Here is a 26,301-nt window from a genome sequence, read left to right on the forward strand (position 1 = left end):
ATCTTAGACGGAATCTCAGCCCTAACTGACTTGTCTTGCTCCAGAGTCTTTAGGGTCTCCAGTAGTGTAGCATATGCAGAGGTGACTCTTGAAATCGCAGTGCTGCGGATGCACCATCGAGTTGGGCAAAGCCCCAGAAGATTGCACACCACATCTTCACAGCCAAAAAGAGACCTGAACAACTGCTTACGTTTGGCTGATTCTGAAATGACCACAGACACTCCCTGAACAAAATTCAACGTGTCTGCAATGAGTCTCACTTCCCTTGCTACCTCTTGCAGAACGAGGTCCAAAGCATGGTTACTGCAGTGCACATATAGGGACCCTGGACACTCTGCTTTTAGCTTTGCCTGAACACCATTTATACGGCCAGACATGTTGGACGCACCATCAAAACAATATCCTGCCAAACGTTCCAGAGGTACGTTTAAACGGATAAATATGTCTTTGATGCATGAAAACAATGTTTCTGCCGATGAGTCACTAGCGTTATAAAATCCAAGAAAGACGTTTTGTGCCCTTAAATCATCTGAATCCATAAACTGCAAACAACATGAAAATTGCTCGCTTGCGCTGATATCGGTTGTTCCGTCTGCTGTGAGTCCAAAGAAAGAACAATGGCTAGTTTGAGACATGATTTCACGTTGTATGGCATGAGCAAACATCCCGAGAATTTCGTTTTGAATTGTATCGGACATCCAATTGTCTCTCCGTAACATCCATTCTCTTCCTTTCGGGAGAGCGTGTGTCCTCTCCAGCATTAACTGCCAGAGTACTCCATCTCGGTGAGCGTGCCCTCTGAGTGGCAACCCTTCGCGGCCCAGGAGCTTGATTGAGTGGAAAAAAAGCTCCAGCACAGCCCTACCTGTAGCCTGGTCTCGAGCGGCAATATCCAAGATCACAGCGTTGATTGGTGTTTATTTTAAGGATTCCAAAGCACGCACTGAATCCGAGTGCAATTCGGATAAATCATGTTGAGCAAATTTATCACAAGCTTTCTTCCAGTTACTATATCCAACACCAGCCTTTACAAAGGAGCTTTGATTGTCGTTGTGGAGGCGCAGTAATCCTTTATTCATGGCTTTAGCACATATAAAACAAATCACAGAGTCAGATTCTCTAATGTAATGCAGCCATCTCCATTTGTCAAACCATCCACATTGAAATGAACGCTCGAACGTTTCCCCACCAAATCTCCTGCCTGGAAATTTCATCCTGGGTTGGTAGGGCTTGTCATCTTCCCTGGCAGCCATCCGATCATGTGTCCCAAACCTCGCTGCTCGCGGATGCTGATATAGGCCTAACGAGGCTTTGAACCGAGTTCGTGTCAGTGTCAGCCTTTGGCGCGGGTTCAGTCGTCGTTTCATCGTCGTTGTTGTTGACATCCTTTGTTTGAGAATTTTTCCCATGACTACTATTTATTTTACTTTTCTTAACCGTGGTGTTACTCGAAAAAAAGTCAGAAATACATTTCTGCTGCTTATTGCTAGCCATGACCAAATTAGTATGACGTGACGGAAGCACTTCCTGTCTGAGGAGTAGGCGTATATCAACGATTCACGAAATATTAAAATAATAAATCATTAGTTTATATCTTACTGCCCATAATTTTTATCCCATACACAGTATGTTATGTATATTTTAAATTTTTTCCTCACGTTTTTAAGTTTAATATTATAGTCCACCACAGCCCCCCACCAGGGGGGGCTGATGCTATGACGAGGGGGGCTGCAGCCCCCGCAGCACCCCCCTTCCCGCGCTACTGCCCAGATGTGCATGACTTTCTTTCTTCTGCAGAATGCAAATAAAGATTTTTAGAAGAATATCTCAACTCTGTTTGTCCATTCAAAACAAGTGGTGAAGTATAAAAAAAAGCACATAAAGGCAGCATAAAAGTAATCCAGTGGTTAACTCTATGTCTTCAGAAGTTATATTTTAGTGGGTGAGAAACAGATAAATGTTTAGGTCCCTTTTTACTATACATTTTTAAAGTTCATTTTGCTTTCACTTCCACATTCTTCTTCTTTTGTTTTTGGCGATTTACATTCTTAGTGCATATAGCACCTACTATGCAGGGAGGACATTTTAAACTAAAAAAAATGTATATAAAAATTAAAATAAATAATTAAATATTGATCTGTTTCTCACCCACACCTATCATATCTCTTCAGAAGACATGGATTAATCCACTGGAGTTGTATAGCGTTTACGCTGCCTTTATGTTCTTTTTGGAGCTTCAAAATTCTGGCCACCATTCACTTGCATTGAATAGTCCTACAGAGCTGAAAATATTTTCTGAAAATCTTAATTTGTGTTCTGCAGAAGAAAGAAACTCATATACATCTTAGATGGCGTGAGGCGCATCCTTTGTAACATAGTAGTACATCTTGGGGAGAATATTTTATGATTGATGATTGAGAGATATGCCTCAAAATCTTGTTGTATCATATTAGGTACATACATTTCAACATGTTTTTTCTATAAAATAATGGATGAAATTTGAAGCAGGCATAAGCATAAATTTGAAAGGGGTCATTTTGAAAATTATAGTACAAGGTCATCTGCTTCCAGAATAGCACAGTAACATTAACTAGCAGGCAGTATACATCTAGTACATCACATAAAACAGGTTTTGATCTGGTTGATTATGTAGAGGCTTTAGAAAGCCATGTATCAGATATGATATGCACATCATTAGGGTTAAAGGTGAAATCTGTCATTTCAGTGGCACCAATCAGAATTGCCCCAGAACACTACTCCTGCCATTGGTTGAACAAATAGTCCCAACCCAAATTAGCACCATTGGTTGAACAAATAGTCCCACCCCAAATTAGCACCATTGGTTGAACAAATAGTCCCACCCCAAATTAGCACCATTGGTTGAACAAATAGTCCCACCCCAAATTAGCACCATTGGTTGAACAAATAGTCCCACCCCAAATTAGCACCATTGGTTGAACAAATAGTCCCACCCCAAATTAGCACCATTGGTTGAACAAATAGTCCCACCCCAAATTAGCACCATTGGTTGAACAAATAGTCCCACCCCAAATTAGCACAATTGGTTGAACAAATAGTCCCACCCCAAATTAGCACCATTGGTTGAACAAATAGTCCCACCCCAAATTAGCACCATTGTTTGAACAAATAGTCCCACCCCAAATTAGCGCCATTGTTTGAACAAGTAGTCCCACCCCAAATTAGCACCATTGTTTGAACAAATAGTCCCACCCCAAATTAGCACCATTGTTTGAACAAGTAGTCCCACCCCAAATTAGCACCATTGTTTGAACAAGTAGTCCCACCCCAAATTAGCACCATTGGTTGAACAAATATTCCCACACCAAATTAGCGCCATTGGTTGAACAAATAGTCCCACCCCAAATTAGCACCATTGTTTGAACAAGTAGTCCCACCCCAAATTAGCACCATTGGTTGAACAAATAGTCCCACCCCAAATTAGCGCCATTGGTTGAACAAATAGTCCCACCCCAAATTAGCACCATTGTTTGAACAAGTAGTCCCACCCCAAATTAGCACCATTGTTTGAACAAGTAGTCCCACCCCAAATTAGCACCATTGGTTGAACAAATAGTCCCACCCCAAATTAGCGCCATTGGTTGAACAAATAGTCCCACCCCAAATTAGCGCCATTGGTTGGTGTTATTAACGTGTTGGGATGCTCAAGTAAAAAGCACAGTTTTTTCAGAGGATTCAACCTATTAATGGCTTACTTATAGTTGACTCTGCCAACTGACTTTCTTTCTTTCTTTCTTTCATTTATCAGAGCAGATATATTGAGGCTGTTTTCACAGGCTGTGGTGTACGTCCCGTGGTCACTGTTTGCTCATTTTTTCTGGTCAGCAGGACATCTCAGCGGCAGAGCGAAACATCTGAGCAAGAGAGGCTTTGCTCTAATTGGCTCTGAACGGTTACATTTGTGCTCAAATTGGACCAGCAACACTTGCAGATTTTGAGAGTTTTTAGTACAGTACTTGACGAAATGCCTCACGTCTCACAGTTGGCATGAAGTCTGGTCCACTATACAGAATAGTCTGGCTAAGAACTGCCTGACCAACATGTAAAGAACAACCACAGTTTCTTTTGTTTTATGTGATGCTTAGGGGTGGGTGTAGATTTCCACCTAAATAGCTCTTTTGCAGGACAGTGGCAGAAGTCATCTTGAAATAAAAGACATATTAAGAAGCATTCCATTGATTCTCTTCTTCTTTCTCCTTTCCCTTCCCATCCCATCTCCGGTCCTCTTCTCTATTTGCGCGGGGAAAAACAAATCAACAAATCAATTGGTGATCCACAGAGAAGATCGCAGCAGAGATCTGCGTTTAATGAAGGAATACAGTAAGAATCTTTGTAAAACTGGTGTGTGTAATAGCTGTTGTCAGCAGAATTTCTGTTCATGGGAACAATTAATTGAAATGACCATGCAAAAGTTTTCTATAATAACCTGTAACTTTTTTATTATTATTTCACTTCAACAAAATCCAATATTAAAGCTGTAGGCCTGTTCAGGAAAATGGCTTTTAAAACGTAATTTGCCAGAGTCGGTGCTGAGTTAAGCAAGTTTTCATCCATCTATTGCTGTAGCCAAGCTGAGGAGCGAAGGAAAAGATGTATTTGTATTTCAAGCCAAATCCTTCACTGGGCAAACCATTTATTTCTAGGTTCCTGTGTGGGCCTGAGATAGACAGGATTGTGATTATTAATTTTCTTGGACTATTTTATTACGATGTAAAAACGTGTGTTTCTGCGAGTGTGAAACTGCGAGTGAAAGAGATTCTGAGAGAGACAATTGGGAGACAAGGATGCTACTTATGTAGACAGTAGACAGTGAGGCAACTCGCAAGGGTTTGGAAAAGAGCTGAATTTACTGAGGTTTTCATTTTGAGACTTGAACTTGTGCCTGTACATAGACGTGTGTGTTTGTGTGCATGTTTGGTGTGTTTGATATGGATTAATGAGGGTTTGCCAGTTGACTTGTATCATGCGATGAGACAGGACTTTGATAGCAACGTCTGGAGCATCTTCTCCCTGCTCATACATATAAACACTGTCTTTGATCTGCTACAGCTCACACACACACAGAAAGACAGAAAGAGGATAATATCACTATCTGTGCTCCACAGAGATAAACATGGAAATATGATTCTCCTTTTGATAGTATTCATAGTTTTTACCTTGGCTCATGTGATGCTCCTGAGATTTGAACTCATAAGGATGGAAAGCAGGCATGGTGGCCAGGTGTCATTTACTTTAGGCATTATAAAAATCCATATTATTTCAGTGGTTTCACTTTTTTGATGTCTTTATGTGATATTTGGACCTTCGTAAAAAATATTCATACACATCTGTGATGGCATGAGGGTGAGTAATTGATGAGAGAATTTAAATTTTTGGGTGAACTATCCCTTTAACTGAATAAAAATTAAAGAGGCAATCTGAAATGAACTGTGTCACATTTAAATGAATTTAATCAAGCTGTCCTGAACTAAACTGAAAAGATGATCTGATCCATCTGACCCAAACAGATATGAATTGAATTGAGAGAGTGAGCCATGAATGGGACAGAAATTGTGTGATAAAGACAATTTGGGGAAAAAAGAAACTTGAGAAAAACAACAGGAATATAAGATATGTCTTATCATCTCATCTGGATCTCTGGCAGCTTGTGAAGTTGGAATTATTGAGACAGAGAGTCTGTCTGCGTGTGTGTGTGTGTGTTGTGTGTGTTTGTGTGTGTGTTTGTGTCAGAGGCTGCAGCTTTTTCTCCTTGGATGATGGACATTTTCTATTAGCTGCTGTAACGCCATTGCCAGTGTGAGGTGTGTGTGTGTGTGTGTGTGTGTGTGTGTGTGTGTGTTTGATGCACCTAAGATAGACTGCTACACTCCACCAGACCCTTGGACTACACTATATGTTGAACACGTGACAGACACATCTCAATTGAAAATACACTTTATCACTAGAGAATATTTGTGTGTTTTAGTGTGTGTGTTTGTGTATACATGCTTACCTATTGTTTGGTTTGTAAAAGTGAGCTAAATGTGGCAAATAGGGGAAATCAATTAATAAATAAAGTACAAAAAAAAAATGTTAAAATGAAAATGCAAAAACGTTTTCTTTTAGTGTTAGGGTGCAATGCTAGGACTAGTCTATAGTATTTAAAATGAGCTTACAGAGAACGCACACTGTTTTACCAATACATTTTCATGACCTTACCATGAATTTAAGGAGTTTTATTTCCATGACTTTTTAAGATTTTACTAATTTCCATGAATTTACAGGCTAGGAAGTCACAAATATAAAAACTCATTGATAATGCCAGGTTTTCCCAGGCAATAAAAGCTAAGACCCCTTTTAGATTGCTACTGTAACTACATGTGTGTGTGTAGTTAGGTTTTGGGACCAAATGTCACCACATTAAACTGAAAACATGAAATCTCTGACATTGTTGGGAGCAGCCAACATTTGGCTTTATATTTTTACAGAGACTGCACTTAAATTACTGTCATATTAATGTTACACATTTTAAATATAATTAATTATGCAAGTATAACTTAAAAAAGAGGATATCTGGAGCAGATACAAAGTTTCAGTTGACCACATGCTGTGCATGCTTCTCTCTCTCTCACTCACGGTGCACAGGAAAATGTCTTCTCGCTAGAAATAGGTGGATCGATCCTAAAGTATAGATACTTCTGATATTGATATTTTATCAAAAATATAGATCCTAGGGCCTGGGTAGCTCAGCGAGTATTGACACTGACTACCACCCCTGGAGTCAGAGTTTGAATCCAGGGCGTGCTGAGTGACTCCAGCCAGGTCTCCTAAGCAACCAAATTAACCCGGTTGCTAGGGAGGGTAGAGTTACATTGGGTAACCTCCTCGTGGTCATGATTAGTGAATCTTGCTCTTAATGGGGCGCATGGTAAGTTGTATGTGGATCGCAGAGAGTAGAATGAGTCACCACATGCTGTGAGTCTCCGCGGTGTCATGCACAAGAGCCACGTGATAAGATGCACAGATTGACTGTCTCCGAAGCGGAGGAAACAGAGACTTGTCCTCCTCCACCTGGATTGAGGTGAGTAACCGCACCACCACGAGGACCTACTAAGTAGTGAGAATTAAGCATTCCAAATTGGGAGAAAAAGGGGATAAATAAAATACATATATATATATATATAGATAGATATAGATCCTCACACAAAAATATCGAAAAAAATATTATTATTTGGTTAAGATAATTCAAGTTTCAAAGTCAAATAAATATGATTAGGGTATAAAAGCAAATACTTGTGCAGGATAGGAATTATTTCTTCTTCTGCTCATCTTAACATGCATAAATACTGAAAGACACAAGTAGAAAAGCGCTTGCGCCATCACAAGACTTGTGCAAAGAATGTCATTTTTTTTATCTGCTGATTAAGAAGGCTATTTTCAATGATGTGCCGAATGTTTAACTGTTTTATTCTGTGTGCACGTCATGTTTAGAATACATTAGGTCTATTGTAGGCTACATCACAGATTGTTTCTAACCTCTAACAATTATTTTTACATTGTAACTTTTATTGGTTAACTTTCTTTACAGAACAGCTGTTGTGATATTAGATTAAATGTCCTTACTGTTTTAATATGTTAAGTTACTTTTACTTTTTTTTTTTTAGAACAGGCAATTGGTCCTGCACTATTCATTAAATCATTTTCAATAAATAAACCTGTATTCAGTGAATAAATAAACACGGATTCAGTGAATGTCTTTCGTGTTCTATATTTAATGTACAATGATGATAATGCAAGGCGAGCATGTCACAGATAAATTCCCCTTTTCAGTGGAATTTAGCATCGGATTTGGAATAGATTAAGTATTTTAAATGGGTCGCATAAACAAATAATTTTTTTTTTTACTGTTTTCTGAAGGTTGGTCCACACATCCCTAGCCAACAGTTCTCACGACGAAAGCCTTAACGAACATACTAAATAATGTCTTAATGAAAAAGTAATGTGTGATATTTAGTGGTTGCATTAGGGTATAGAAAATATAATTTGCTCAGTATTAAAACAATAGAAGTTAATGGAAAGCTCTCACCATGACAGAAAAAAGCAATGTTATTCTCTGTGCGTAATGATGCTAGAATGTCAAGATCATGGGTTCAGTTCTCCGGAAATGCACGTTCTGATGAAATGTATGAATGCACTATAAAACACTGAAAAAGCGTTTGCCAAAGTGCCAGATGCATTCATGTAGATTTGAGTGGCTTGTGCAGTTGCTAAATGAATGTCTCTGCTGTTGTGAACAGAGGTTGAGCACAGTCCCTCTCTGCTTATTAGAGGCTTTTTAACTAAACAGCTGTCTTCTTGCTAACCACTCCAAATATGGGGGCACATACGTGTACACACACACACATGCTAATTAAAGAGACATTAAACTGTGTAATACATTGTTACATCTGCCCGGTGCGCTGAAAGGTGGTCGGAAATTCTGCTTACTGAAATTTAAACCACTTCCCCCAATGGCAAAAGCTCAAAATTTTGTTTAGGTGAAATTGCGCCAAATCTGAGAAGCATTTTTAGAAATTATGGGAGCGATTAAGAGAGTTCAAAATGACTAGATACGAATGGTTTCATATTTGGAGACTACCTTTGTGAAAAACAAAATCAATGGCAAAACATCCATTGATAAACTCTCACACACAATGAACATATGCAAGTTTGCGTCATTACTATGGCAACTGATATGGATGTGCAACTAGCGACCAAAGTCTAGACAGAAAAAGATCTGGCCACAAATAACTTGCTGTTTGAACATTTGGATTTGAGAAATTCTGATTCCTTTTGATAGGAACAAGACGCTGTGCAATGAAGCAATTGGGGGACATGCAAGTGGTTACGTGGTCTGAAGCCCTCATACAATCACGGTAATTTATTGGCTGATGGCTCATTTGTGACTCCTCCAAGGAGCTACGTCTCGGGCTCCTTAAAAGCGCTCGCCCGCACCATCACCTCAGATTTTCTGTACTAACCCATGTTGTTTCCTAGCAGCTCATATCGAAGTGAGGATTGTTTCTTCCTTTTTGAGTGGCAATGCAAGGATATCTTTTAGGAAGTGCTTACCTCCATATACACGGTTCATTGTCTTCAAAGATACTCACAAAAATGTTGTCTGGGTTTTTGCCATGCAGAGTCCATGCTGGAGGGATCGGACTGCCAGCAATGTGATCTAGGGGTGTAACGGTATGACATTTTCATGGTATGATAACCGTCATAACATTTTTTGGTATTTAGGTATCACAGTATTGAGGTGCATTGATAATATAATTAGAAGTTTAATTTTTGTTTTTGAAATATGTCTGATAAACATACAGAGAAATATCTAAAGAAAACTTTATAACTTTAATCCTTTAACCTTTGATGTTGAACATCAGGACACTCTCTTAATCTGATAAGGTAAAAAAGAAGAAGAAAAGAAAACAGGCAAAACAATAAAAACACACAATTTTTGCAACATGTCAGACGATTAGTCAGATGTTGACTTCAAAAATAATTGTATTTGTAATTATTATTTCCCAGGTTTACACTTTTAACATTTGTATGCATTCAGTAATTTGATGCATTTGTGAATTAGTTTAGAGGAAGGCGCAATATAAAGATTTATTTTATCTCGCCAAATATATATGATGCTGTGTAAACATCGTTGATTATGTCTTAATTAAACTGATTTGGGTTTTAGAAAAGTTCTGAAACAGTCTTTATTTTCATGCAATACCGTCAATGAGAAGATTTCAATGGTATCATAACCATCCATTTTAAAACCGAGGTATTTTGTGAAACCTTAAAACAGTTGCATCCCTAGTGTGATCTAATGAATGTGTGGACATTACGCATGAGGCTCGTCTCCTTAGGAAATCAGGTAATTAGAATTTTCATTCGTGGTACGATCTCTGGTAGCGCCACGCGGCTGGCGAGGAGGCCGAAGAGATGGGAGCCCACAGGCCGACCTTCAGTTCTTTCCGTCTCTCTCACTGGATTCGGCTCAACGTTCACCTGTGGAGTTTGCATGTGGGCATTTGTGTCCCAGCCCTGAGGCCCATGCCTTGCCTTCCAGCGGACGGGTTTCCAGGCCCTCTGCAACTTATAAGTAGTAGCTTAAGGTTGTTACATGTGCACTGGAGAAGCTGCTTGTGGATTGGCCAGATGAGACTCAGTCGGAGGTCTGTAAATCCATCCTGTATGACTGTTTTTTAGCGTGCTAATGTGCGACGACACCTCTTCCATTTTTCCCGGACCTCAAAGTCCTGGGATAAATAATATTTGGCCAGAATGACAAAGTTGGCCTTGGAATATGATATACTGTGTCGAGCTGCAGTTTTGCAAGCCTGCCAAGTCCATTTTACGAGGGATTTGGGTGAGGGAGCTGGAGCTGAACTGGATGCAGAGGCCATCATGGAATTACGGCAAGCTTCTGAATCGGCACTGTGTCTGATGGAGAGAACATAGCAGGCCTTGGGCGGCAGAGCCCCATTTTTGGCTTACATTCACGGACATTTGTGACAAGGACAAGGCCTTTTTAATGAATGCCCATTTGCATCTGTCTGGACTGTCCGGTGACACTGTGCAGTCGTTGGTTGAGAAGATCTGTGCTGTGAAACAGCATATGCCCGCTGTCTTCACAACGTTCCACCAGAGAGTGTTGGACATGAGTTTTGAACCCCTTCCGATGGATTGGGGTCTTCAGACATTTCCGTCACTGTGGGTGCAGCTGTGTAGATGCTTGGAGGTTGATTCTGCACCATTCAAATTGCCTACCGGACACCAGAAGCGAGCCTGATATGCTTGCTTTTAAATGGAGGGTTCCCCATTCAGCGGACGAAACTGGACTGTACAAAAGCATCTGTTTCTCCCCTGCTTGCCCTCAGGATGTGTTTGCTATAGTTCATGCTTCGAATGCTCAACTATCCCCTGCAGCTTGTGCTGGGGAGTGAGCGTTTAGAATTCTCAACTCGAATTCGGACTCTGCCTCCACGACCAAGGGCCTCGAACCATGCATAACAGAATTCGATGTACAACAAGCACAAGTGTACACAAAGCACACTGTCCCCCCATAATAAATGCTGGGGCTGTTGTGACGAACCAGCTTGACTTGCAGCCCTAAACTGTTTGGTTGAGAATGACATCTCGATGTTGGATGTTCAGAGTGGAGCGTGTTCTCCACTAGACTTTTTCAGTGCTAGATGAAATCCATAAAGGAATTTTAACCACTGAGGCATGCACTTCGTCCCATCAAAGTGTTGAGTTGTTGTTGCCAGATGCTGTTACCACTGAAACAGACCCTCTTTCTGATGTCAGGCGTTCTGTTGGGACAGGTTTGTTGCCGCATAGTGATAATGACACTATGTACAAAGGTTTATGGAGTATGGACAGGTCAGTGACTGCATTGACATTTAAACTGTCTGGAGATGTTGGCAGTGCTGTTGGCATTGCGATTTTTCCTTCCTGAGATTCGGAACGGTTATGTCTTCATCTGGTCGTACAACAAGATGGCCTACATCATCCACCAGGGAGGTGTGCACTCTCGTGCCATTTTGAGGCTGGCACATCACATTCTTCTGTGGGTGCAGGACAATGTACTGTCTCTATGAGCCATTCCAAATATCATCATTACACAGCGTAGATGTTTCTACAAAAGGGTTACATACATAACCTTGTTTTCCTGAGTGGAAAGAGACACTGAGTAGCTGGCTTCTCTCACTAGTTGCTGTATAGGATTGTGTCTCTTACAGAAAATCTGAGGTGATGGACCAGCTGAGCATATTTAAGGAGCCTGAGACATAGCTCCTTGGGGGCGTTGCTTAAGCACCTTCAACCAATAAATTGGCATGATTGTAAAATGGCTTCAGACCACGTGACTACTGACGTGTCCCCAATTGCATCATTACGCAGCATCTCTTTCCCACTCAGGGAACCAAGGTTAAGTAACGAGACGTTCCATTGTGAACAAAGCCTTCTATTCTATTCTTGTCGTGTCATGCTAAATAGCTCCACCCTCAGTGAAATCTCATTGTTCTAAAATCCTGATGACATTGATGTATGTTAAACATCAAATATGTTCTGACTAACTGTGATTTTGTTGTGCTATGCAGCTTTTTTGCTTTAAATGTGCATGGACAATTTGCGTTAATTGTTGCAAGAAAACATGTCTTTTACTGTATGTAGGCTTTAAGGAAGAAAAAGGCATGCTAAAAAGTGAAGAATACAGTTGATATAAGGTCTTTATTAAATTATTCTGCTGTTGTGTTCAGTTAATCAGGTGGCAGATGTCTACCTGTATTGTCCAGTTCTTTTTTTTTTTAAGATTGCTTCTGGCACTGAAGGTCGGTAAGGTAGCAGCTGTGGGACATTATGAGAACTCACTGCAATCTTTTTACTCTCTCTGGGGATTGTGACGGCACCTTTTCTTCATCACATGCTCTATACTTACTCAAGGGCACATCACTAATGGCACCCTGAACACTTCACTTAATCATTTTGTGAGGGTTCGTTATGAAATTCATTTGCTACAAAACAACTTAGTACACTCATTTAAACAACTAACTGTGAAGTTCTCTCAAGTTCTTTTCTATGATAGAAGGATAAATGGTTCCTCCATTGATTGACCTCTGCCAGTGTGTTCAGACTTTTTACTTAACTTGCTGTTTCTTTATTCACAATCAGTCATCCGTCATTCAAGGTTATGACTTTGATGACGTTTTTGTAATGTTTCTATTGTGTCCAAAATATAATTCAAGAGGCCTTGAAGACCACTGTGCAGTCGATAGCCTAGCGCCACCTGCACACCAGCAATGACAGTAGACCGTAGGGGAGAAATACAGTGAGCAGTAATATAGATGGATACCGGAATTGTTCCCTAAAACACTCTGCACACTTTTGCTTCCATGATAATGAAGCAAAATTAAACAATCTTGATGGGTCTGATATGACGGTTGAGCTAAGCAAGGTTTTGGGATAGGACATTTTATCATGGTTCCAGAGTGCTTTTAGACTAGAAACATTTTTTTCCCATCTTAAATTAGCTTTATTAATCAACATGTTTCAAGCCTATTTTTGTTAAAATTTTGTGGAAATTAGAGTCAGAGTTAGCATCATCTCTGACATGAATAACAAAACAACCAAAACTTCTTAAACAACCAAGAGTTCTCTGCTTATGATGAAAAACATTTCCATAATTTGATATTCAGCCCATTTATACTTAACTATAGAAAACAGTATTTGTAAAATTCACTATTTAGATGTACATTGTTAGCTTGTATTTGTTAGATTTGCATTTTAAGGAAAATATAAAAATGGTTAATTGAGACTTTTACATTACCCACATTTTCTCTCAAGGTCTTACCCCTTAACTTCAATATAGTATCTTTCCTCTGTCTTTCTTAACCTCTCTCTCTCTCTCTCTCTTTGGCTGGGAGGGACATTTAACCTTCCAGGCAATCTAATAGCTCCAGGGATGTGGATATGGGAACACATTTCTCTCTCTCTCTCTCTCTCTCTATATATATATATATATATATATATATATATATATATATATATATTTAGGTTTTGTGGGGCGTCCAGTTTGTTCTAGTCAGATTATAAACATGAGCGCTGCACTCCAAAGAGGATTTGTTTCTAAGTGAATTTACAAGTTAACTATCAGTAGTAAATCAATCAGTAATGGCAACCTTATATGAATAGGCTGCCTGAGTTTTAGTTTTTTGCTTGGCCGTTTGCTTGCTTCAGAAGACCAAGCCCGAACACAGTTAATTGTGTGAATGCATGAGCACAGGAACAGTTTAATAGTTTTCTGTTTTATAGTTTCCCAGTCTTTTCTACATTCTGACCAAATTAACTTCTGTCCAAACTTACAACGTTGTTATGTACAAAAAAACCTATCTATAAGTTAGAATATATCTGTCTGAAATAAATTTTATATTCATGAGAGGGCACATTGTTATATAATACAGAGTGTTTATGTGAGGGCACATATACTACAGACAGGACTATTTGTCTTGTAATATTTTTATTAATATTTTCATTAATATTAGATGGCAAAGGCTTTGCAGATGGTACCAGTGTGGGAGAAAGGTATTAATGCTTACCTATGCGATTAGTTGCGATTAATTTGATTAATTAATTAATTAATTACACACCAAGTAATTAATTCGTAAAAACGTTTTAATCAATTGACAGCCCTAGTGTAAATGCATTATTATGTAAATTGTTCTATTGAATGGAATGGGACCAATTAAGCAAAAATCGTTTGTACTAATGATTTACACACAAATTTGTTTCATCAATAAGGCCCTATGTGTCAAAATGCCGTTTCATACCTACAGTCCTGGTACTTTTCCTTAGTAACTTTCTAGATGAGAAGCCATATCACCCTGCAGCTCTTGCCTGGTTACCCACTGAAGCTAAGCAGGGTTGAGCCTGGTCAGTAATAGTGATGGGCATTTTGGTCATTTTGTTTACTCGAGTACTCAGACTAATAACTCAGGTATTCGTTGAGTACTTGAGGGGCAATGACATGTTCATAACTCAATTTAAAATTACATGTCTGACAAACGTCTATAACTGCTGCATTGTGTCTTGTTTTTCTAGTGTGTCATCTATTCATTATTACAGGCTATTATAAAATAATATGTTACAAAATGTACAAAAGATTGCATAATCAATATATAATGCATCATATATTTTGTCATTTTGTGAAGATTCGCTGCCCAACGCTGAAAGAATGTGCACAACGCGCGCCTGTTTGTTCTTCCTTCAGGTTACCGTAGTAATCTTAGTAAGTGCGCACCAGCTTTTTTTAGTGACTGTCTGAACAGTCTATTTTCAAATCACATTTGGCTTAACAGGAGATGCCATAACCATCGTGTTTTTAATATGCGTGTTAAGTTGAACTTCAGTTTTGAAGACGCTGCATTCTGTTCCATATTAAGTTGCGTTCACACTGCCAGCAAAATGCAGCGACAAAACAACCTCATCTCATTCATTTTCAATGAGAGCTGGCGACTTCCGGCAACAAGAGCAATGGTGACCATTGGCAACCAGATGTGGGTGTGTCCAGCGTCACGACAAAGTTGAGAAATGTTTAACTTTCTGCAAATGTAAAGCGACTTTCGGGAGCGACAGCCAATACGAGAGAAGACGGTAGAGCACATGTGATCCTAATATTTTAATAATAATATGAATTGTAAAGAAACAGTGCTGTTTAAACTCTGCATACACACCACTAGAGACCTAACTGTCAGCCAATGGCGACATGCAGCGACAAAGTAGCTGGCAGTGTGAATTATTGATGACATTTTTCTAAACTATTCTTTTCAAAAATATGTATATGTTTAACCAGTAAATGTTTGCCATGGTATACATTTACTGTTGGAATCAGACATTACAGTTGGCATTATCAGGACGATCAAATATCAGGACCCTTACCATTATTGTACATATATTAAGCATTATTTACAGTTTAATACAATACAGTTATCTGTAAACACATTGCAGATTCACTGTCACGCTGAAAAGTCTCATCCCAGTGCTCACTGTATGACATGCGCTCACATGGTGAGAAATGATCTAAAACTGTTTAAACTGCACACAGAGAGAGAGCCACATGCAGCTGCCATGTGTGTGTTTGTGTTGTCTGTCTTTTTGTTTCAATTAAATATTATTTTGACTGTTCAGCAGGTTCTTGCCTCCTCCTTTCCCATATCAGCCTTGTTACATTGGTGCTGAAGCCCGGGAAGGAGGCTGGATGCTCTGTCGTGGAGTCCTTGCCACTGCAATCCACTCAAACTGGCAGACGCAGCCATCCACCGGATGGAGGAGTTGCTGCCGGCTGCCTGGATGCGGAGGACCGGCTGCCATCCGTGAGGGGAGGAGGGGCTCGCTGCCGGCCGCCTGGAATGGTGTAGCTGCTGCCAGGGGCGGAGGAGTTCCCTACCGGCCACAAAAACCCAGAGGGGCATTCCATCTGCCAGGGATGGAGGACTGGCTCCGGTCTGCCCGGGAAGGAGCGGCTGTCGTCTGCCAGAGGGTGGAGGATTGATCGAGGACCAGGCAACAGCGTGTCTGGGAACCGGGGAGCAATTTTTTTCTCTCCCCTCTCTCTCTCTCTCTCTCTCTCTCTCTCTCTATCTCACTGTTGCTCTGCCTTGCCCTTTCCCTCTTCTCTTTTTATGTTGTTTGGTTTTTCCCTCCCCTCGTCCCCTCCCCAGCCCTAGAGAGGCAAGGAAAAGACTGCCGGCAGGCAGGGCCAGAAGTACGCGAGTTGTGCATGCGGTGCTCCATGATTCATCCAGAATGAGAGGAGGGACGAGGCAGTGAAAGCACTGTTTATCCGTGCAGCACACACTGAACTCAGCTGACAACATGTTGATCTTTTACGATAAAGGCTTTTATGACTCAAATTAGGCATAAATTACTGTACTGAAATGCTCACTCATTGACTTAAAAAAGACATCTTGATGCAAGTTATCCAGGCAGTAACAGGCACACAATACTTCCCACATGTAAACTAGATTTAATGATGGTTTAGTTTATAACACAGTTTAATTACACACTCTCGATCTGATTGTTTATATCTGTCATCCCAGGAAACAGTTGATGTAGTAATCCAGAAATCACTTTATTTGCTTTATAGTCTCACAGTACAGATGTGATAAACTCAAATCTTGTCTCCCCATAAAGTCGACACACACATGTGAAATGGGTGTTTCTCTTTGGAAATTTTGTTTGTTACATGTTATTTTTGATAAGGGAATTGTAAAATTAACACACTCCCCTCAGTAGCAGACAAGCAGCTAGTTGTTTACTATGGTGGCTGTGGAGCTCCTCTCCATTCTCTATGCAGGTTTTTGTCCAATCACAGGCTGCAGCACATCCCAAAGTCCCTATACGTCCCAAAAGTGTCTAGCCCTTAGTAGGAGCTAAAAAAGTCCCCTAAAACGGCTTTGAGGAACTATTGTTCCTTAGGTGCGAATGCAACGAAAAGCACTAGACCCGGGGAAAAGTACCTAAAAAAGGCCCTAAATGTTTATGTTTCCAATATGTCCCCCTTCCTACAATTTCACTCACAAACAAAGTTCTCCCTTACAGTTGATGAATTCATGAATGTTGTGCAGATACAAACTGAGGTTGATTGCTCAATATTAACTACATACAGTAGGTAGCTTTTGTAAACTTGGTATTGGCTAGTAAGACAAACAGCTAGATTGCTAGATAGACAGACATATTGATTGGCCTTTTATGGGTTTGTTTTCATTTGAATTTTTGACAGTTGGATTTTGAATTATCAAGCATTCCATTTGCCCATTTCAACATTCCGTCAATGTAAATCTATGGGATTTTTCAGATTTGGATTGTCCGCTGTGTGTAAACCGTAGATCTGATCACTTAGAAAAGAGATGGCACACCCTTCTAGAACAGTCTGAAGGATTGTGCAAATTTTCGTGGATGTAGCTTGAAAGCTGTAGAAGGAGTTAGAAGTTTTGTTTTTGGGATCTAAATATATACAAATAATGATAAATAAATAAAACCTAAATAAAGTTTGTAGAATAACAGTATGTTGGCTTCGTCAAGTCAACAGAATTACCATAGAAGTTATATTTTCAATTTCTTTGCAATCGTTTTGGTAAAAAAAACATTATCCAAAAACATAAATGTTGATAACTATAACTATATCACTTAAAATATACAATAATGCTGTGTGTGTGGTAAAGTGTTTCGATTTTGGAGAATATTTCAAAAATGAATACAAGGTGTCTGGGCAACACTTTGATTTTTGGCTGGGAGGGACATTTAACCTTCCAGGCAATCTAATAGCTCCAGGGATGTGGATATGGGAACACATTTCTCTCTCTCTCTCTCTCTCTCTCTCTCTCTCTCTCTCTCTCTCTCTCTCTCTCTCTCTCTCTCTCTCTCTCTCTCTCTCTCTCTCTCTCTCTCTCTCTCTCTCTCTCTCTCTCTCTGTGTGTGTGTGTGGCTGATCTACAGCCTGCAGGGTTTGTCAAAGTCAAACACTTGTTTTCTTTTGGTTATGTTTCTTTTGGTTATGTTTCTTTTGGTTATGATATCTTAATTTCTTACTTTATCTGGAGAACATTTTGAGCCTCTAAAAGGGTTCTAAATAATATTTGTACATGCTTAACATAAGAAAATCTGTCATTATTTACTCACCCTTATGTAGTTCCAGACCCATATTACTTTCTTTCATCTGCAGAACCCAACAATTAATTTTTAAGGTGAAGGTGAAGGTGAAGTCTTCACAGTGTTTTTGTGTATAATGCAAGTAGATGGTGACTCTGGTGTGTGTGAAGCTCGAAAGTGGACAACAAAACCACAGTAAACACAATCCTAGAGAGTGGAGAGTCATACACTTCAGAGTGGGCTCAGATTTGATCCAGTACATAACCACCTAGAAACCACCCAGAACACGTTAGCAGCCGCTAGCATTGTGGAAGTGAGTTTTGCACAGACAAGCACCACTCTAGTTGTGAAATCCAATTCATTTATGCTGCACATCTCCAGTGCACCCTTAGAGGGCGATGAATCACTTCCCATCACCCTTGTTGGACACAGAGGGTGAGAGAGCTTTGTGGTAGTGTTCCACTGTCAGAGCACGTTCCTTATGCAGCATCCCAGTGCTCTTCTCTCTTTCTCTCTCTCTCTCTCTCTGGTCACTGCAGCGCGGCAGTCTCGACAGCTTGTAGCACTGAACCCATCACATGCTGCTGGAAACCTGCACACTGTAGCCGCAGACCTGTGGAGACCTGGACTACACGCACTCACACACACTCACGCACAGACACTCAAACATCGTCTGCAACATCTGGCTGAACACTGCAAAAGAGGTGCCTTTCCACTAGGCTCTGTGAGTAGACTTATGAATTGCGTGTGTGTGGGATTTGAACAAGACTTCAGGGTCTGCATTCTTGATTTATTTCTCTCCAAGGAGCTGTTTGTGTTTGAGAGAGAGAGACTAATCAATTTTTTTGTTCATTTGACGCTAATATACTGTTTGTGTCAGCCAGACAGAGCTGTCTGTGTTTCATTTTAACACGGACTTTGATTGTGAACCACAGGTTTTCTTGAACTACAATTGTGAGAGTATGTGTGTGTGTGTTTTAAGCATGCATGTCTAAGGGTCAGTGCTTTTTGCAACACAATTAGTTTGTATGATGTAATTTCGATACTCTCCTCATACTCTGTGATGACATATGAATTGTGATGCCTTGCTTTTCAGTCAGCTTGTGTGTGTCTACATTTTGTGATTACACCCTAAATTATACGTGTCCCTTTAAATTTGACGTTCTCTTATATGTTGCACGCAATAGGATACATTTAGCATAATGTGCCGGTTGCTCTTTTCCATACATTAGAAGTGAATGGGGACTGAGGTTGTCAAGCTCTAAAAAGGACAAGAAAGCACCACAAAATAAGTCAGTTCAACTTATGCACTTTATTTGTAGTCTGCTGAAGCCATACGATAGTTTTTTTTAAGGAACATACTGATATTTAAGTTGCTATTTGCTGAAAAACATCCCCTCACCTGGAGCTCATTCACACATGCATACTCAAATGCCCCACCAAATTTGGTGACTCCAAATGTCATCAGTTTTTGTGTATCTCATAACCGAAGCAACATAAATACAAGTTTGAGTATGCGAATGCACAAATGTAAATTTTTGGTGAACTAGCCCATTTAGGATGTAGGCTTTGCTGTAAATGTTTTGCCTTTGACTTACTGCATATTGAACAAATATTTGCATTGGAACGTTTCTCTAAAAGATTAAGGGGAATCAGGAAGTGAATATACTTTTTTATATTTATTGTCTGCTTTAAAATGTTTCATCACCTAAATATTGCTCTTGGTCAGATTTTGTGTGCAGTAGAACCATAGTGATGTCGGAATTTTGAGTAGGTTCTTTTAATTTAAGTTGTCAAAATTCACAGAATGGTCTAAGTGATTCACTAGCAAGTCTGAAAAAAACATTAATTAAATTAAATGAAATTAAAAAGTAGTTCGCAGAAATCACAAAGGACAATAAAAATTCATGGAAATGTATTGGTCAAAAACTGGTCAAAATGTTTAGGAACTATGCACTGTGTCAGGGACTGATATTGTTTGGCCAAAATTTAAATTGTCAGCATATCGTTCATAAGCATGAAAGTGCCTATATGAAAACCCATGGTTTATTTATAATTAATTACAAAAAAAAATTGTATTGTATTAAGCTTATGATTATTTATTCTATGCATAATCTAAACAAAAATCTAGCAAATTATATAAAATCTGAAAATGTAAAGCATGTTGGATATGCATAATATGTATTTTGTTCTATTATAACATGTAATATGTGATTTATGTTGTTTAGAACTATAAAATCAAAAGTGCAATAATGTTTTAGAATTGTAAAATAATATTTTTTTCCCCACACATCAATTGTAATGTTTTATTTCTTTATTTTTCTAATTTATTTTCTTTTTTTTACCTTTGGTTTTTTATTTTTCATTGTGGCTCTCTTAAAATGTTGGCCTGCCATGTGTTCAACAGATGCAGTCCATGTTCAATGGAAATTCATTTTTATTTGAATGATGAAATAGCTTTTGTACTAGGGGTAGACCGATATCTATTTTACAGATTAATTGATGTCAATAGTCACTTTTTGGACTTTTTGGACTTTTGGTATATTTTTTATTCCTCTGTGACCGGTGCTAGAGCATTCTATAGTAAGAGGGCATTGATTTTAAAGTATATCAACAGCCTCTAGAGATGAAAAAAAAAAGAAACATGTGGGGATATTCTGTTTCTAAATCTTTCATCATTGACAATATTTATACATATTTGTATCCTCACTTCAATACAAATGTAGTCATTTTTCCGAGATAATTAAGTGTTCTAAATTGAAGCGAGGGCATGCAAAGAAAAATGTGACTATATGGAAATGTGCCCGGTCAACACATACATCGGCATCTCAATGTTCATATCTGGTGAATAATAATAATTCCTCATTAAACCTTAAATGGTGAAATGTACATTTACAAAACCCTTCATCTGGGGAAAATATAGTCTAAAAAAGGCTTATTTATTAATAAATAAATATAGAGCTAAAAGTCCCACACTCACATGTTTTCTGGTTTTTATTTGGTCTGCATCTTTATTTGTTTTTGACTCTTGTAGCCTCAATGTCTGTGCCCATCATAGTAAGGACAAGACATTTTTTTAAATTATTGACTGTGCATTTCGACTGACATTCTTTTTTTAAGTTTTGTATATGGGTATGTATGTGAAGTTATGTTATATTACATTAGCACTTACACTACAAATTAACACCAATTTACATATGCCAAAGCACCTACAAATCACTTCTAATACATTAGTTACAAAATACTACTTTAAACAGGTCCACTAATGGCCTATTGAAGTTGTAAGTTCAACTATCCATTATCCCATGAGCTGCTCAACTACAACTACATAAATGATGGCATTGACTGTTGATGACCTCGGGCAGCGGTGTGTTGTATGGGTCTGCGGTATGTGTGTTCCTGCTGGGGTTGCCCGGTTACTGGTCTGCGGATTTGTCCTTGGGGTGCTTTGGCCCACGCTCTTTGTAACGGTAATGAACCACTGCCTTCAAACTTGCATTTATAACTCCTCACAAACCTAAATCCACCTTCTTGAGAAATAACTCTTGAAATACCAGAGTTTTGTACATCAGAAACCCCAGTAGCAGTGGTGAGGGCCACACTGGTTGCAGTGATCCTTGAGGGAAGAGGCACTCTGTGTAGTAAAAGACGTTATAAGATAAAAGCATAGACACATCTAGCGCCAGCAGTAGACCTCACCCCAGTACCAATGGTGCTGGCCACACCAACCGAAGTGACCCGGAGATGGGGCTCATCCCTGAGAGGTGAGCGGAGGGAGTATCCCTTAGCCCTGTTTTAGTGGATGGAGGTGTCTGCGGTGGTGCGCAGTTTGGGGACTTTTATTTTCTGGTTGGGAGTGTGTGGAGTCTGTCACCCGTGCAACGGGTGGGAGCTGCACATGTTCTGGATCATTGCCATGTTCAGTGACCTAGAGCAACTACCTAATATACCATTGACCATAATTTACCCCCTATTCAACACCCTTATACACACTCACTATTTGCAGCAAAGTCAACATAACACACATAACCCATTTTGCTATATATCAAAAAGAGTTGTTTGTAGTGGTGGTTTGTAAAGGTGGACTAGAAAATTGGTTTGTTTCTTTGTTTTCCTGCTATGGCTCAGGGGTGGAAACCAACTAAATTTTACCGACCACATCTCAAAAACCACCGATCATGTAGATTTGCACACTACAACAAGGAAAATAAGACCCTTCCTCTCTGAACATGCCACACAACTCCATGTTCAGTCTCTAGTCATATCTAGACTGGACTACTGTAATGCTCTTTTAGCTGGCCTTCCTACATGCACAATTAGGCTTCTGCAAGTGATCCAGAATGCAGCAGATTGTCTGGTCTTCAACGAATGCAAGAGAGTGCATGTTACACTCCTTGCTTCTCTAAACTGGCTGCTGGTTCCTGCATGTATCAAGTTCAAGGCTCTGATGCTGACAGACAGAACAGTCACTGGGTCTGCCGCAGCTTACCTAAAATCATTCCTGCAGAGCCACATTCCCACCAGAAATCTATGGGTTGGCTTATGAGGGGTGCCTTGTCATACCAACACAAAGAGGCACCAAATCACTTTCACAGACTTTTGGCTTCTCTTTACCTCGATGGTGAACATTACATGAAACAAAACGTGAAATCCCTTGGAGGAGTATTTCGAATTCCAGAGCATGCATTTTTCAATCAATCCAAAAAAGCCAACTTCCTGTTGGGCAGAGCTTATGACTATCAGCATGAAAGTTGTCCAGCTTGATGAGATATGTGTACAAAATTTGGTGACTGTAGCTCAAAATGGATGTGCTACAGAGCCCCCCGAATATGCCCATCATCTAAGTGGTGCTACAGTTCTTTTCAGCAGGGCAGCATTTAATGATTATTGATAAAATTATAATGATAAAAAACTATTTCCAAACTAATGTGCAAAGTGCTCTCTTATTAATAAAGCTCCATTTTGCCATTTTTCTTCATGATAAGAAATGCATATGGACATATATATATATATATATATATATATATATATAGATAGATAGATAGATAGATATTATAATATTATAATTATCTCTCTCAGCCGGGTGCAGATTCAATCTCTCCCCCTTAGATCGGGACATTCGTGCAACTCATTGAAGAGGCACCGACCACACAGAGAAATGCCAGTTTCTGAGTTTATAGTTATTAACATGATCTGCTTCTGTATTATTTGAACTTTAATAAAGCTATAACGCATTAAATTTTACTGCATTTAAGATGTAATGCCGGGATGTTTCCTTTAAAGAGCTCCGCCTCCGCTTATTCCACAACGGTACATGCTTCTGAATGTACTTTTTTTAATAATTCCCTAATACTTTGGGATCTACATAAAATAAACTGTGAAAGTTTAGAGTGCATCTGGACTGATCTGTGTAATTCTTCCTCCATCAGGCGTGAACTGCTGCTCTCACGCGTCATTGTTACAGTGATTTCATGTTAAATGAGATCAAACGACTATTCAACAACGACATTTTTCTTGTCAATTTTGTATTTTCGACGATGTCGATAATGTCGACTAAACGTTTCAGCCCTAATGCAAATGATAATATGCTTTAGTTGCGTGAATAAATCCGGGTTTCTGTCTTTACTGTGCTTTATTAAGTTTGACATGTTTCCTCCTTTGTCAGAAAATTGCGAAAGCAGCGTTTACAAATAGGTTTTTGCTGATCTATGATGTTTCCCTAACCTATGAATTTCCAAACCTGGCTTTTTCCACTTTTCTTTTTGACAAGATTCAGTTGAGACTCTGCAGCAGCTTTGCTTGTCGTCATCTTTTTTCTTGTTGTGACAACACTAATATATATATATATATATATATATATATATATATATATATATATATATATATATATATATATATATACACACACAGATCAGCCACAACATTAAAACCACCTGCCTAATATTGTGTTGGTCCACCTTGTGCTAACAAAACAGCGCCAACAAACATCTCAGAATAGCATTTTAAGATGATATTCTTCTCACCACAATTGTACGGTGTTGTTATCATGGAGGTACCATGGACTTTGTCAGTTTGAAACAGTCTGGCCATTCTCTGTTGTCCTCTCTCATCAACAAGACATTTCCGTCCTCAGAACTGCCACTCACTGGATGTTTTTTTTTTTTTTTTTGCACCATTCAGAGTAAACTCTAGAGTCTGTTGTTTGTGAAAATCAGCAATTACAGAAATATTCAAACCAGCCCATCTGGCACCAACAATCATCCATATCTAATCAGCTATTTGTGTGGCAGCAGTGCATTGCATAAAATCATGCAGGTACGGGTCAGGAGCTTCAATTAATGTTCACATCAACCATCAGATTTGGGAAGGAAATATCAGTGATTTGGAGCATGGCATGATTGTTGGTGTCAGATGGGCTGGTTTCAGTATTTCTGTAACTGCTGATCTCCTGGGATTTTCACACACAAAAGTCTCTAGAATTTACTCCGAATGGTACCAAAATCAAAAAACATCCAGTGAGTGGCAGTTCTGCTGGTGGAAATGCCTTCTTGATGAGAGAGGACTGGTTTGAACTGACAGAGTCTACGGAAACTCAGATAACTGCTCTGTACAATTGTGGTGGGAAGAATATCATCTCAGAATGCTATTCTAAGATGTAGGTTGGCACTGTTTTGGTGGGACCTACACAATATTAGGCATGTGGTTTTAATGTTGTGGCTGATCTGTGTATATAAACTATTGACTAATTAATCAGTTATCAGCCTTTTCTACCATCTTAGTTATCGGTGTTGGCATAATCCACTTTACGTTGAGCTATTTTGATCCTCTTTTTACATTCCTTAAAAGATCATTTTTGAGACATGCCCCTCCCCATTTTATCATTGTACGTAACAATGATGATAACGTGTGACTATGTGTTTGTTTGTGTGTGTGTGTGTGTGTGTGTGTGTGTGTGTGTGTGTGTGTGTGTGTGTACATATACAATTGGAAAGAACCTATGGGAATCCCTGCACCGTCATGTGTTCTGATGCCAAGTAATTTTCTTCCTCTATAGGAATTAGATGATGTGGTGTTTGTAGGCCATGTGTATGTTTGTGTGTTTATTTCGACAGAAGAAAGGTTTTACTGGAAAAAAAAGAGGCTATTTTGAAGAAGCTATTTTACCACAGAACAAAGTGAAAACTCTCACAGATGACTTCTTGCAGTTCTTCAGACGAGCACCTTTTGATCATTTTTCATATTGAGTGACAGAATCTTGGTTTGCTGCAGTATTGTCAGGCCTTTTCCTCTACACACATTCACGTAAAGGAGTCCTATATTACCTCTGACAAAACTGCACACAAAGGCACTGTGTTTATAGCGATTGTGGAGTAAATGCCAAGGAGTCTGTTATTTGATTAGATTTATCATGGTAGAGTATCATCTGACTATGTGTGTGTCTGTGTGTGTGTTACAGGAGGTGTCGTGGATAAAGATCTCAGGCAGTATCTCAACCTACGTTTCCAGAAAGGCTCACTGGATCACGAGCTTCAACAGATAATTCGGGACAACCTTTATCTTCGCACTGTACCCTGTGAGTAACCCTTGACTCCCGACACCCACACTGACTCTCTAGGCCTGCCTGCTGGCTTATGCATGATGTAGCTGTTTTATTCATGAAGTCCTGGCTGATATTGTTTGATCACTGTATTGAGGGGTAGTCATACTAGATTTTAGGTATACACTGGCAGCCAAAAGTTTGAAATAATGTACAGATTTTGCTGATTCGGAAATAAATTGGTACTTTAATTCACCAAAGTGGCATTCAAATGATCACAAAGTATATACAGGACTTTACTGATGTAAAAAACAGCAGAAGGTCTTTGATCAAAAAGTCATTTTTGATCAAATCTAGACAGGCCCCATTTCTCCAACACCTTATCCTTGAGTAATCATGCTAAATTGCTAATTTGGTACTAGAAAGTCACTTGCCATTATATCAAACACATCTGAAAGCTATTTGGTTTGTTAAATGAAGCTTAACTTTGTCTTTGTGTTTTATTTTTGAGTTGCCACAGTACGCAATAGACTGGCATGTCTTATGGTCAATATTAGGTCAAA

At 39.2% G+C, this 26,301-nt stretch overlaps 1 protein-coding gene across 1 annotated transcript in view; it reads left to right on the forward strand.

Moving 5' to 3' along the window:
- The window catches only part of LOC127639271 (membrane-associated guanylate kinase, WW and PDZ domain-containing protein 2-like), a 321,578-nt gene that overhangs the window by 70,374 nt on the left and 224,903 nt on the right, over positions 1-26,301 (forward strand). The window contains exon 2 of the mRNA XM_052121194.1: positions 25,658-25,774. Within this exon, the coding sequence (XP_051977154.1) occupies positions 25,658-25,774 (117 nt within the window). The remainder of the gene's footprint in view (positions 1-25,657; positions 25,775-26,301) is intronic.

Source organism: Xyrauchen texanus, chromosome 47, assembly GCF_025860055.1.
Source record: "Xyrauchen texanus isolate HMW12.3.18 chromosome 47, RBS_HiC_50CHRs, whole genome shotgun sequence".
Classification (NCBI taxonomy): domain Eukaryota; kingdom Metazoa; phylum Chordata; class Actinopteri; order Cypriniformes; family Catostomidae; genus Xyrauchen; species Xyrauchen texanus.